The 14,409-nt window shown below is 30.0% G+C and overlaps 2 protein-coding genes across 2 annotated transcripts in view; both read right to left on the bottom strand.

Annotated features, from left to right (window-relative positions):
• The window catches only part of LOC105124978 (sugar transporter ERD6-like 3), a 5,808-nt gene extending 445 nt beyond the window's left edge, over positions 1-5,363 (bottom strand). The window contains exons 1-17 of the mRNA XM_011025217.1: positions 5,068-5,363; positions 3,149-3,211; positions 2,566-2,655; positions 2,403-2,462; positions 2,238-2,303; positions 2,090-2,155; positions 1,929-2,004; positions 1,770-1,834; positions 1,381-1,473; positions 1,178-1,261; positions 1,000-1,084; positions 854-897; positions 697-759; positions 550-609; positions 412-465; positions 147-206; positions 3-33 (exon numbers count right to left, since the gene is read on the bottom strand). Coding sequence (XP_011023519.1) covers positions 3-33; positions 147-206; positions 412-465; positions 550-609; positions 697-759; positions 854-897; positions 1,000-1,084; positions 1,178-1,261; positions 1,381-1,473; positions 1,770-1,834; positions 1,929-2,004; positions 2,090-2,155; positions 2,238-2,303; positions 2,403-2,462; positions 2,566-2,655; positions 3,149-3,211; positions 5,068-5,238 — 1,231 coding nt within the window. The 5' untranslated portion in view covers positions 5,239-5,363. The remainder of the gene's footprint in view (positions 1-2; positions 34-146; positions 207-411; positions 466-549; positions 610-696; positions 760-853; positions 898-999; positions 1,085-1,177; positions 1,262-1,380; positions 1,474-1,769; positions 1,835-1,928; positions 2,005-2,089; positions 2,156-2,237; positions 2,304-2,402; positions 2,463-2,565; positions 2,656-3,148; positions 3,212-5,067) is intronic.
• Positions 5,364-6,551: 1,188 nt separating this feature from the next.
• LOC105124977 (sugar transporter ERD6-like 18) lies at positions 6,552-14,014 on the bottom strand. Its single transcript, XM_011025215.1, has 18 exons — positions 13,737-14,014; positions 11,297-11,359; positions 11,101-11,190; positions 10,922-10,981; positions 10,529-10,594; positions 10,379-10,444; positions 10,023-10,098; positions 9,842-9,906; positions 9,666-9,758; positions 9,031-9,108; positions 8,163-8,247; positions 8,010-8,053; positions 7,843-7,905; positions 7,701-7,760; positions 7,547-7,600; positions 7,271-7,330; positions 6,867-6,981; positions 6,552-6,751 (listed from the first exon to the last, which is right to left on the bottom strand). Exons 1-18 carry the CDS (start codon positions 13,905-13,907, stop codon positions 6,627-6,629), a joined length of 1,434 nt encoding a protein of 477 aa, XP_011023517.1. The 5' UTR covers positions 13,908-14,014; the 3' UTR covers positions 6,552-6,626.
• Between the last annotated feature and the right edge of the window lie 395 nt (positions 14,015-14,409).

The following is a 14,409-nucleotide window of genomic DNA, read 5'->3' as shown; positions in this document are numbered from 1 at the left end:
TCCTGCTGATGCCTTAATATTTACAGGAAATATCTGCAGTGAAAAGTCATGCTCAAGTTCAAGTTATAAATTATCTTCTTACATAATTCTCCTGTTAAAAGTATATATAGATGAAAAGTTGACGCATAATCACATGAGGTAATTACCTCAGCCATTATAACCCAAGGTATTCCTGACATGCCCAAGGCAAAACCACAGCCAAAACCCTGGTTATAAAATCAATCAACAAGCACATTGATGTGTAACTAGCTTGCAAGGAGAATTTTCTCAAAATAAAATCCTGAGTTTTTGGTAGTTTTCCAGGCTAGGGATGATGAAAGTGCAGAAGAAATGAGAAAATCTTGTCAAAAAAGTAGACTTATTTTTCTGGTCAAGGAGCAAAGATGATATATTTTGGCTGGATTAAGTTACCATTATGCCAACCACTGTCAAAATTGGGGTGAGCTCTTTCAGATAGTGGAGTTCCTGCTCATTCATAACGACAACAGGATCATTAGCTACACTGTGAAAAGAAATAGAATTACTTGTCCATGCTTGTGGTTAAATTACCTGGAAGCAGAAAGATAACCCTACAAGGAACGAGCATAAGCATGATGCCGTAGCAGAGGCCTGCAACATTGTTGGTAGATTTGGTTTCAACCTTGATCATCAGATACATCAAAATAAAAAGAAATTATTGCCCTTGTAAGTTCTTACCATAAGAAGTGTTCGTCTTCCAAATAAATCCATCAAGAGTACAGTTACAATAGATATTGGAATCTGCAGAAAATCACCTACTGTCAGTAAGATATAAACAGAATAATTCCCTTATTCACCTTCAGGAAAATAAAATAATATCAACCCATGTATCTACCTGTAGAAGAGCAAAAACTATAGGTCCAACAGAGGTTGAAACATCTATGGAAAACCAAACAGAAATCATTATTTTTCCTTCCTACTTCATGCATGCATGCTTATACCTTCAATTATAAAGATCTTTCTCATATGCTAGATACTTACTAGCTTTATCAAATATGGTACCAAGATAATACGACACTGCACTATTCCCTCCAAATGTTTGTAGTAATATGAGTCCTTCTCCAACCTAATCCAGTTAATCAATCCAAAGAAATATGTAATGAGGGAGATAATATTTATATACAAAATAGAGAACTCATTCAAGATTCGGCGAACTTACAATAATTGCATAAGCGTATCTCTTCTGGAACAACTCTAGAGTTCTAGCTTCATCTGAGGTGTGTTTCAAAGTTTCTATAGCATCCTATAAGAAGAAAATGTCATCTCTTGTTATGGACCTCAAAAATCATCAGAACTGGAAACTTGATTCAAATTGAGAAAATTTGCACCCAGTTTGTTTCAAGATAGGAAGATGAAAGTTACTCTGATATCAGCTGCTTCTTCAGAAATATCTGATTTCGTTCCCCTAAGACGTTGCAATGTAGCTTCAAACTCTTTTTCACGACCGAGTTTTGCCTGTTAGAGAATTTAGGTCGTGTTTGGGTAGTATTCCAGGATAGAAGAGACAAAAACATGTTTAGTCGATGAGAAAGAGACGAAGCTATAAAATAAACATGTTTTTGAAACAATTTTAGAGTGAATTTTTGCGCTTTCAAAACATGAAGTACGCAGAGATATATCCTTGTTGTCCCCGTCATTTTTCTCTAAGACAGTAACAAAAAACTACCTTAGTCGTCTTCATTTTCACCTCGCAATATATTCACGTCTCCATGCGTTACCACATTAGCAACAATATTATAAATTGGACTCACCAGCCATCTTGGAGACTCTGGAACGAAGAACAAACAAACAGTCTGCACTATGTTTGGAATAGTAGCTGAAAACAAGATCACATTAACTCAATTAATACTCTATCATAAACAAATTAATGTTGTTTAATCTCAGAAAGAAAGATGATAAAAATTTCATACCAAGTAGAGACAAGGCACGCCAACCTACAATACTTCCAGCGAAAAATGTTACTGCAAAGCCGCAGCAAACTAACAACTATATAGATGAAAAAATAAGGTTCCATTAAAAAAGGGGGGGGAAACTCCTTGATTTTTCATTGCATCCAATAATTTAATTTAACCTGAGTAGCCGAAGTAAATCTTCCTCTAAGATTCTTCGGTGTTATTTCTGAAATATATACAGGTACCTGTTACAAAAAACGCAGGCTGCATTATACCTCACAGAGAGATGGTGATCAGACATGAAATGGAAGCTTGTGAAATCAGTACCACATAAGTAAGAATCCCTATGGCGACTCCAACTACGAATCTTCCAATGTCCACACACCAAGCATTCTTTAGACAAGAATTCAAACACTTGTTGGCTCCATTAGACATGTATTACGTGATTAAGATAGAAAGACAGAATTTGACGGGGGGAGAGGAAATAAAAACCTGAGCAGATGCTATTGCTAGCCAGCCTGCCATGCAGACTATTTGGCATATCCACATTGTCTGCTTGACATAAAAATTACAGCAAATTAGAAAATAATTTAGGGCATGATAATATTAACTCTTAACGTTTAAACTGAAAGGGTGAAGTTGTCAAGGAGATTACTCCTCTTCGACCGATGAGATCTGCCATCTTCCCACTTAAGATTGCACCTATCATTCCTCCTATGGTCACTATCGAACCAAAAACTGAGTACTGCAGGTTTTACGAAAAAAACAGAACCCATCAAGCCAAGAAAATGTAGGACGCTGCAAATGTAATACAAGGAAGTAAGAAAATCTTGCTACAAAAAAAGTATAAATTAATTAATTAATTCAAATCAAATAAAAAAATGTAATTAATTTAAATATTCCAGTAAAAGTAATGAATGGTCACATAGAATACCAAAACTAAATATTTATCAATGTTTACAAGCATTTAAGTAACTTTCTTGTTCATCATCAAAAAGATGGGATGAAGGGTTTTTATTTTAAAAATATATAAATATACTCTAAAATTATCTGAAAAAAAATTATTTCTATATTTTTATCTGTGTTACTTATATCCTGAAACACTCACAATTGGGATTGAGATGATTTCAATAAGGAAAGAATGATATGATGTTACTATATATGAACAAAAGTGCTAAATGCACTCTTCACTAGCAAAAAAGAGAGAAAGCTGGTGAATTGGAATAGTTAGTGCTAACTGCAGCAACAGAGAGGCCTAAATCTTCCATGATTCCAGATTCTGCTGGAGATGAATAACCCACCTGACAAGAAATTCCAATAATAATAATGTATTATTATTATTATTATTATTAACAAGGAAAATGATATGGTAATGAGCAATACTTTCTCCACATGATTGTCTTTGTAAAAAAAAATTCAATTAATTTTTTAAAATTTTATTATTTAATATTATATTTATTTTTTATTAGGTTGTCTGATTGCAGGTTTGGCAAGTTAACCTCATTGGTTATGTTTTTTTTTCTTTCTTATTTAACATTTTTTTCTTCAATTTTTTTCTTTAATATTACATTAATTAGAAATTAGGTTTCATAATTTATTTATTTATTTTTTATTAGGTTATTCCGATTTCATGACCTAAGAATAATGTTTAATAGATTAACACGAATTGATTTGGGTTTTTTTAATTTTTTTAATTGATTTTTTTTAATTATCATTTAATATTAGGTCGGTTAAGAATTGAACTTCACAATCTATTTTAATTTGTTTTCTATAGGGATATCTTGATCTTATGATTAGAATAACAAGTTTTGATATTTTAACCCCAATTAAATCATGTTATTTAATTTATTTTATTTTCTTTTTAAGGTTATTTCAATCTCATATCTTTTAACATTAATTTTTTTTTATTGGTTTGTCCATGTCTAATGACTTGAGTTGTGATTTAATAGGTCAATCTAATTGATTAATTTTTTTAATTGACTTTTTTTCTAATTTAATATTGTATTTAATTGAGAATTAGATTTCATAATTTATTTTAGTTTGGTTTTTATGAGATTATCTCAATCCTATAACCTGAAAATAGTGTTTAATAGGTTAGCTCAAATTGACTTGATTTATTTTTTATATCATTTGTTTAATTAATTTTTTTACAGATTTTATTGTTCAATATTAAGTTTGATAGGATCAATTGAAAATTAAATTTTATAATTTATTTTAATTGCTCTCTATATGGCTATCTCAATTTTATAATCAAAATTGTGAATTTGAAAAGTTAATCTAAATTAAATAAGTTATTCTTTAAATTTTTTCTATGTAATTATCTCGGTCTCATGTCATGAGTTGGGCAAATTATCTTCATTATTTTTTATATTTTTTAATTAATTGTTTTTAAATCTCATCCTTCAATATTTGGTTCATTAGAAATTTAAATTTTTTAACTTGTTTTGATTTTTTTTCATGAGGTTATTTTAGTTTTATAATTTAAATTGCGAGTTTAACAATTATAAAAATTACTAATAATACTAAACACACACTTATACACAAAAATTTAACCAATCAACATGCTAATATAAAATTTAGATTTCTTAATCAGTCACAAAAATATCTGTTGAAATTACATTGAAGTACCATAAATATTGATAAATCTCAATTGACAAGAGAGCATAGTTTTAAAATCCAACCCGGCCTAACAGGTTGACTTGGGACCCGGTAGTTTCAAGGTTAGAACTAGGTCGGGTTGAAAAAAACAAGAAAAGAAAAAATTTAATGTAACCCAGTTGACCTAGCAAAACTCGGTCGAAAATCAAATTACAATTCATTAACTTTTGTTACACGTAAAACTTAGAATCCAAACTTTAAACCAGGCTGCTTACCAAATCATGTCTAAAAACTATGCAAGAGAGGCCATTAATTTGGCTTTGGACTGGACTAATATAAATTTGTAGTCATTAGTGACACTTGGCTTGGATTTTTCTTCTACTATTTAATTTTTTTAAAAAAAACGATAACATAATAAAAACATAAATGTTTTAAAAAAAGAAGCTAAATTTAAAGTTCAATTAGCTCTAAGTTTTTGCTAATATTGATCATTGATTATAAACAAAACAGCACGTATGAATCCTGACTTTGCCACTACTATAGACACACACACACTTACAGAACATCCATAGCTGAATGAACCACAGAGAGCAACGAAGGTGCTAAAGACAAGAAGAGGAGTGATGGAGTGATCGCCGGTTGGCTCGCTGCTTTCACCGGTGCTGTTTTCAGCAAGAAGTAGAGGGCTTGTTGCTGATCCCAGCCCTTCTTCTACGCCGTCCCGCTCCATTATTTTGGTTTCTGGGCAACAAAGAAGGGTAGACAAGACAGGCTGCTGAGCTTCAAACGTTGGAAATAAAAAGAGAATATTGCGTTTAGGAAAGCTATAATTGAGAAGTCATTTTCACGTTCAGTCTACTGGAGCTTTATTTTAAATGGATATTAAATTACAAAAATTAAGCCATGTCCATACAGAGTTCAGCTACTTCTTAGTGCTCCTCATATGATATTACGAGTTGCAGAAATTTAAAATTGGTGTGGTGGGGAGGTAGGGCCCAGGGTTTGATCAAGTTTTTTTTAGATTAATGTGGGTGTCTGGGTCAGCTTGCGCGTACCACGACTAATCCCACGGGCCCTGAAATTAACGACCATGTAAGCCTCCAGTGACCATCATATGAGCAACCAAAAATTCGAACCTGAGACCACAGAAAAAGCAAACCCCTTGATCCTAAGTCCTTACCACTTGGTCACCACCTAGATGGTTTGATCAAGATTTTTTTTAATACTATTGGTGCACTATCTTTTTTAAAGTTGGTTTGTTTGATGAAGGTTCGATTATATTTTTTTTTAATTTTAAGTTTTTTTATTTTAAATTATTATTTTTTATTTTTTTGGATTGTTTTAATATATTGATGTTAAAAATAATTTTTTTAAAAAAAATATTCTAGTGAAAATAAAAAATATTTTAAAAATAAATTAGATTTAAAACAAACTATAACTTATTTTAAACCTAAGTTTTTTTTTAAATTATAATCTATAAATTATAATATTTTTTTAAATTAGTTGAAATTGAATTTTCAATGTAACTTGAAAAAACACTATGAGAAATTCATGAGATAAATAATTTATGTTGGTTTATTAAAATAAATATTTTATGGTTAGTTATGGGGATAATTGGTTGAATGACTGTTTAATTATTTATATTTAATTTTTTTTAAGAGTATTGATAATGAGAAAATCTTATAATGTTTTCAACATATAAATTTCAGAAGGTGTAATTGTTCATTTTCAAAAAAAAATAAAATTTTATGAAGCATCTTTTTATAATATATATAAATTCTTCTATTAGAAACTTATAATTTTTGGATTCTGTGATCTTAATTAATTTAGTTATCCACTTTTATTATTTTTCCGTTCCATCCATGAGAATGTCAATAATAATAATAATAATTTTTTTTAAAAAAAAAAGTAAACTTGAAATTAAATCCTTATTTATACTAGACTAGTCTTGGATCTAAAATTCTTGGAGAAACAGGATGAAAATTGGAATGAAGATTTCTAAACTAAACAAATATTAGAAAATCTTAACACCTAATAAAATAATTATGCCAGAGAAACAAAAACACTCCCCGCGTCATTTGATATCTTTATCAGTGCACATAGCTTATTTATTACAATTTAGTAGACATAAGTTATTAACGTTGCTTGTATCTCTTCCAATGAACGTCCTTTAGTCTCTGGCACCATTATCCAAGTGAATAGAAATGCCATGGCAGACATGCTAGCGAAGAAGAAAAATGTTCCTGCCAATAATAATCACAATATATTAATTAATTAATTAATTATATATATATATATAGTACCCAAGTATAAATGATGGTGCGTATGGAAATTAGAAAGAGAGAGGGAATCAGCGACCTGCTGAGTTCCATTCCAGCATAAAATTAAATGCAAATGTCACAAGCCATGAGCAGGACCAATTGACTAAAGTCACCAAGCTTCCAGCTGAGGCCTTGATGTTTATTGGGAATATCTACAATATTATTCACAATAACCCTTGAGCAGTGATACAAATCATTTTCCCATCACTTCGTTTTGTCAAAATATAAATATATAATCTTGTTTTTTTTTTTTGTATTAAAAACATTTCTAAAAAAATTAATTTTTTTTTCTTTACTTCAGTTTTTTATATTTTTCGATCGTTTTAAGGTTGATATCAATAATAAATTAAAAAAATATATTATTTTAATATTAAAAAAACACTTCAAAATATAACCGGCAAGCTCTAACTACGAGATCAAGCTTAAGAGAATTACACATACCTCTGACATTATAACCCATGGTATTCCTGACATGCCTATTGCAAAAGCATAAGAAAATCCCTGATTGCAAAATTTATCAATAAGCACATTAACTTTATGGAGTGCAATTCTCAAGGAATTTGGCGAGAAACTAACAAGTTCGTTTATTAGATTTAAACATTGTGATTAGCGATTCATTCTTAACTCCATATATTTATATTGATTGTTTGTTTTTTATAGGAGATATTTATTTAGTTTGTTTATGGAGATATTGTTAATTAATAGATAGAATTATACCAGTACTCCAAGAAACACCATCAATGGAGTGAACTCCTTGGCATACTGGTGTTCCTGTTTAACAAAAAAAGGAAAAGGAACCCATTATTATTTCCAGAATGCAACTCAAAAACAGCAGATACATGTAAAGAAATATATTTAAATTTATTTGAACCTGTAGGTAGAACGATAACCCCATGATTGACAGACACAGGCATGATGCAATAGAAGAAACCTGAGCCAAGTAGATTTTAATACAGTGTTGGTGCTCGAGTACAGCATCCAAGTCAAAATGAATCCATCGTTGCAGTTCTAACCATAAGAAGAGCTCGTCTTCCAAATGCATCCATCAAGAGCACTCCTAAAACAGCAGCAGGCATCTACGAACAATATTTGCACTAATTAAAAGATATATATAAAAAAAGGAACCCTGCATTCATGATTGCAAAGAAGCAAGAGGAATACGGTGTTCATGTGTGAATACCTGTAAGAAGGCTATTGCTGTAGGTCCAATGGTAGTTGAGACATCTATGCCAGACAAATAAAAACTATTATTCTGGGATTTCTCTTTGCATTAATTCCTTGTAAGTTAATAATCAATGATCAGTTGTTCATATATTTTAAGAGAGAGACTTACTAGCTTTAGCAAACACTGTGCTAAGATAAGCTGCAAACACACTGTTCCCTCCCAATTGTTGAAGTAACATTAACCCTACTCCAATCTAAGTTAGTTGAAATTGTGTTTATCAGTCAGCATAATGAAATGAGATGATATTTGATTGAAAGAAAGATGACAGATCGATTAATGAATTAATTTGTAACTCAACTTGTATTGATGTTCCTATGTTAAATTTAAAGACTCGGGAATAAGAAAAAATAATCAGAGCAGAAAATAAAGCTGCAAATACAATATTGTTGTTGTTATTGTTGTTTTAATTTCTTATCTCAAGAATGCCATTTATATTGTTACAATATAATGATTAACTAGCAATATTAGAAAATTATAACTAGGAAATAGTTGATTTAACATCAGTTCCTACTTTACAAAGAAAGTCCAAGTATGCTTGGTATTGTAATGCGATGCCTATTTAAAATTAAGGTTGAATCTATTTTTTGTCAAAGTTAAAAAAAATTTATGTTTTTTAAATTATTTTGATGTGTTGATGTTAAAAAATATATTTAAAAAAATATATATTATTTTGATGCATTTTCAAACGAAAAAACATTTGAGAAGCAATCTATATCACATTTTCAAACACCCTTATATAATGCTTTTAAAAAATGCTTTTTTGCTAGAAAATACATTACAGTAATTTTATATATATACATCAAAACTATTGAAAAACACTAAAAAGTGTCTCAACTTAATTTTTTTTCAAGTGAAATGCACAAAAAAACAGAAGATCCTAAAGTTCCCAGTAGAAAAACTCAACTCATGCTAGCACTCTAATCCCAAAAGGTCTCAATTGAGGAGAAGAAGAAGAAGAAACTTATCTTAAACTTACCATAACTGGATAAGCATATTTCTTTTGAAACAAGCCTTGAAATCCAGCTTCACCGCGTTGGAAATTTTCTGTAGCATCCTACAACAGATGTAGGAATCGCATGTCAGCTCCTTGAGAAATACAAGAAGAGTAATGCTGGGATACTAATATTTCTTACTAACCAATCATGTGACATTTAACATTTAAAATGATCCTTGTCATTAAAATTGATTAATTTTGTATGCTGTATGGGAATATCGACGCTATAGTTGTTGCCTAAAAAAAAATAATTTTTTCAATTTCATCCCTATTGTACATCATTATATTTCCCTTAACAATGGTTAGCAACAATCGTTAACCCCTCAAATTACTAAAACAAGCCTCAAAATCATGAAGAATATTTCCAGAAAATCACTTTATGTTTAGATGGATTTGGATTTCAGGAGTTTTCTGAATTTTTTTCATTATTGATTTTATGGAATTTGGTTTGGTTAACAACAGTTATTTTCTTTATTGAAAGATTAATAAGAAAGTGAAGGACAAAAACAGAGGTAGGAAGAACACATGAGGCTAAAAGCCAAGGATCAAACCAAAAAAAAAACAAGTAACAAAAGATACTTTAATACAATCTAGATTTTTAAGACAAGAAATATTACTTTGATTTCAATAGCTTCTTGAGAAAAACCGGCGTCCACTCCTCTAAGCCGTCGCAAAGCATCTTCAAACTCTATTTCCTTGCCAATTGATGCCTATAGCAGCAAACACTTAGATTACCTTTATTGTCTCAAAATGGGAATATATATATATATATATGATCACAAAATGAACTTACTAGCCATCTTGGAGACTCTGGCACGAAGACTAAACCGACAACTTGCATTAAACATGGAATTATAGCTGGGATTCAACAAGATTTAGGCACAAGTAAATTAACAATAATAAAATGCTTAATCATTTTAGAAATAAAACTCCAATAATGAAATAATTAATTAAATCAAATTGCGAAACATTACCTAATAGAGACACGGTGCGCCATGAAAAAAAGTTTCCAAGGAAAAACACTGCTAAGAGGCCAGAACAGTTCATCAACTGCAAACATGAAGAGTTAAGTCATTGAAAAAGAAGGAAATGAAAGAAGGCTTTGATGACCCATTTAGGGATTGCCTGCATTTCAAATTGTTCTTCAATTAAAAAAACATCAAATTAATGTTTCCTTAAGTTTTCTTGGATGGTTTTAATATCAAGAACACAAAAAAACAAAAAACAAAAAACAAAAAAACATTAGTTTAACATGATATTAATTGAAAAACATTCTTTAAAAACAAACACCGTGTACCACAATACCAAACACGTTTTTAATTAACCTTACCTGAAGAGTCACTACAAATCGACCTCTAATATTTTTAGGTGTTATTTCTGCAATATATACAGGTACCTGTAATGAACAATATTCATATAGTTAATTACGAGTTAAATGGAAATGTTAATCAATATGTAATGCAAATTTAAGTACAATTACCACATAAGCAATAAGTCCAACTGCGAATCCAATTGATACTCTTCCAATATTGACCCCCCAAACATTCTTTAAACAAGGATTCAATAAATATTGTTAGTGAACCACAGTAATGATACAGAGTATAAAGCAACTGCATGCATAAAACTGTTAGTAAAGCTCATTTGACTAAAATTAAGATTGTACGAAGGTGTTTGTTTCCACGGTAGCTTATGCTTCTGGAAGTGTTTTTTTGCTTGAAAGACATCAAATTGATGTTTTTTCAAGTGTTTTTGAAAGGTTTTGACGTGTTAAAGAGCATTATTTTAATGGGTTTTCAATTGAAACACTTTGCACTGCTATTGATGTTGTAAAGTTCATGAAACACAATAAGAGGTGGAAGGAGGGGGGCTATACCTTAGCAAATGCTATTCCAAGCCATCCCATGATGCAAAATATCTGGGATAACCACATTGTCTGGTTGAAATGATAAACAACAATTAAATGGAAGAGTTGAGGATTAGCTAATAATCATGAAGGTTTAACAACATTCTTGCTAGACAGATACTTAAGAAGGTTAGTATTCAGAGAAGTACTCGTTTTCGGCCAACAAAATCCGCCATCTTCCCACTTAAAATAGCACCTATCGCAGCTCCTACTGTCATTATTGAACCAAAAAACGAGTACTGCAAAATATAAGGAAACAGAACAAGCCAGGTGAAAAAAAAGAGAGATTAAAGATACATTTGAGGTTGCCATAGAATGCCAATTGCAAATAAAAATAAAACTAACCGCAGCAATAGACATGCCTAAATCTTCCATCATTTCAAATTCTGCAGTCGATGTGTAACCAGCCTGACAAGCAATTTCAATAGAAGTCAATGACTCAATGTAATGGATGATTTCGTTCTCTCTCTTTTTTTTTCTTCTTTTTTTTTGATTTACGTGGGGTGTCCGGGCCAGCTTGCGCGCACCACGACTAATCCCCACGGCCCACTGAATACCCTGCAAACCCAGTAGGCATGTAAGGCACCGCGGGGATGACAAGCATGCACGCCAGGGCTCGAACCCAGGTGCAGTGGAAGGAGACAAGCCCCTTCCACCACTAAACCAAGCACTGGTTTGCTCTTCTTTTGCTTTCTTAATCCAATGTTAGATTACAGTGATATCTTCACCTTTCAAGGTTTTTAACATGCCAAAAACCATAAATTTCAACTGTTAGAATCTTATTACTAAAGACAATTGCATTGGTTTTTAATATAATTTGATATTAGTGTGAATCGAAAGTAAATCAATTGAAAAGGGAATCGCCTGGAAATAATATTAATTTTAATCTATAGTCTGGCATGACAAGTCAAATTTTTTTATATAGAAACAGCTTTGTTTTAAAAATTTTATTTATAAAATAAAAAATAATGATTAAATCAACTCATATAAACTCACCTGATCTACATCTGGGTCTTGGTTTAAGTCGACCCAGTCGGGATCTTATAACTATCCTTTAAGATAGACAAGAAATCTGATCCGAAAAAATGAAAGTTATTGGACTCATTAACATGATTTAAAAAGCTTCTAAGAAAATGCGTTGGCGTGTATTTTATATTTTCAAAAGAATATTTTTTTTGAAAAACTATTAAATTAATTTTTTTTATTTTTTTGTAATAATTTTAGTATCAAAAATATAAAAAATATATAAAAATATATATTTTAATATATCTTCAAATAAAAAATATATTTATACAGAAACCATAGTTTCTATCCAATATAAAACCTATCGGATGCATCCAATGTTCATTATTATTGAATATAATGAGGAACGTTTCAGTTCTAGAGATAGAGCTGTTAAGCTGGAGCGGACCAATTTAAAAATTATATATAAAACATTAAGAGTGTGAATTTTTTTAATAATATTATCAAACCTAATAAATAGATTAAATTTAAAATTTTTCAATTTGTTTTTTTATCTAACTTGAATTTCTAATTAAACCATACAAAAATTAACTCAAATTAAATTAGTTAATTTTATAAATTTAAAAATAATTTTAATAAATAGTAAAACTATGGTTTAACTTTTAAATAAATCTTTAAAATAATAGTTTTTCAAAAAGATCATAGAAACAATGACATATTAATGATATAATAGATCGATCTCATACCCTTGTGCCTTGTATTATAAATTCTATTGAATTTATGTTATAAATTTTATTAAATTTAATAACTTTTTATAAATTATTTTTATTTAATTATATAATAAAAATATATACTTATAAAATTATATAACAATCTAAAAATAGACATTTAATTTAAGATAATGATAATCCTATAAAAAAATAAAAATAAATTATACAATTTATTTTTTAATCAATACAATATTAAATAACATAATAAACAAAATTAAAGAATAAAAAACAAAATGAACATATATGATGAGTGGGAAAACTCGTTAAATTTATAAATTTAATAAATCAATCTAGCATAATTAAGATTAATAAAATATATATTAAGATATTAAATATTATAATTTATATAATACGAGTTATTTAATAAATTTATTTTTTTAAGATCAATTTGTGATAAAAATAAAAATATATAAAATTTATTATATTATATTTGATTGTTTTTTTTTTAATTTAAACTTTCTTTTATATGTGGCTTCTTATCGCTTCACAGTTATGCCGACAACTCGTTTTGCCCATCTTTTGATATATCAAAGATCATTAGAGAGAGAGAGAGAGCATAGCATCATTTGCTTGATCAAAATATTTCTTTCCATTTGCATTTTGTGTTTGCAGAGTTTCAATCGACCCCTATAGTCTTATACTTTACAATTAAGTCCCTTTACTTCATCGTAATACAATCATCCTAGCCATGTCATTAAGCTTTCATTCAACTTCTATTAACTATTCTCGAGTTTGATATTCAAATACTTTTGAAAATTTAGGTGATTAATAAAAAAATTATGCGGTGATTAAAAATGATCGATCCATACCTTAATCAGAGATTAAACAACAAATTACCATTGTCAGACCTATAGGAAATAATTCAAGTGACGTGAGATTAGCTTTCTATATAACTTATGTATGAAATTATACCTATTTCTTGACAGAAAAAAACACTTGCAATCTACCCAGATTTTTAAACAAAGTAAAGGGCTTTTCTTTTTAGAGTGGGAAGAAAGAAACTACTCAAATCCTTGCTTTGCTGGTGCGTAAAAACTAGAATTGGGACTTACAGCAAATCCGAAACAGAAGTTGCCGCATAAGGCAACAATGGCGCCAAGGAAGAGAACCGGAGTAAAGGAAGAATCGCCCTTTGGTTTGTCACTGTTGATGAAGTTCCTCTCACCAAGAAGCAGGGGCCTTTTAGTACTTGCCAGCCCTTCTTCCATGCACTCTTTCTCCATCTCCTGTCTCCTGGGAACTCAGAAAGAAGCAACGAAAACAGCAGTATCTTTTGGAAACTTAGAAGTAGGATTAGGAAAAGATATTAAAAAAAAAAAAGGCAATTATTTTGCAGACAAGCTATCCAGCTATAACTTGTATAGAATCTGTTGTATGGAGAGTTGTTGGGGTATCACAATCAAAGGAAGTGTTAAGATATCGTAAAATACAATTAATTGTAGTCCCTCAGTTTTAGTAGATTGGACATATTAGCTCCTCTTCTTCAGTTTTGGTGACCCAAGACCCTATATTACTTTCGGTAATTGGCCCAATGGTCACTTGTGGTTCCTTTATCTATACTATAGTTTTAAAACCCAACTAAATAAGGTCTAGGTCACGGTTGAGAAGAGTAGTTAAATTCCAATGAATTCAAAAAGAATTTTTATAAAACTAAAATTATATTATTTTAATAAAAATTAAAAAAAATATATAGTTAGTGAGTTGATGGTTAGATTTTGATAAAAT

The sequence above is a fragment of the Populus euphratica genome, unplaced genomic scaffold (genome assembly GCF_000495115.2).
Source record: "Populus euphratica unplaced genomic scaffold, PopEup_1.0 scaffold28.1, whole genome shotgun sequence".
Lineage (NCBI taxonomy): Eukaryota > Viridiplantae > Streptophyta > Magnoliopsida > Malpighiales > Salicaceae > Populus > Populus euphratica.
Note: the sequence above shows the minus strand (reverse complement) of the source record. Positions and strands in the feature narration are given on the sequence as shown.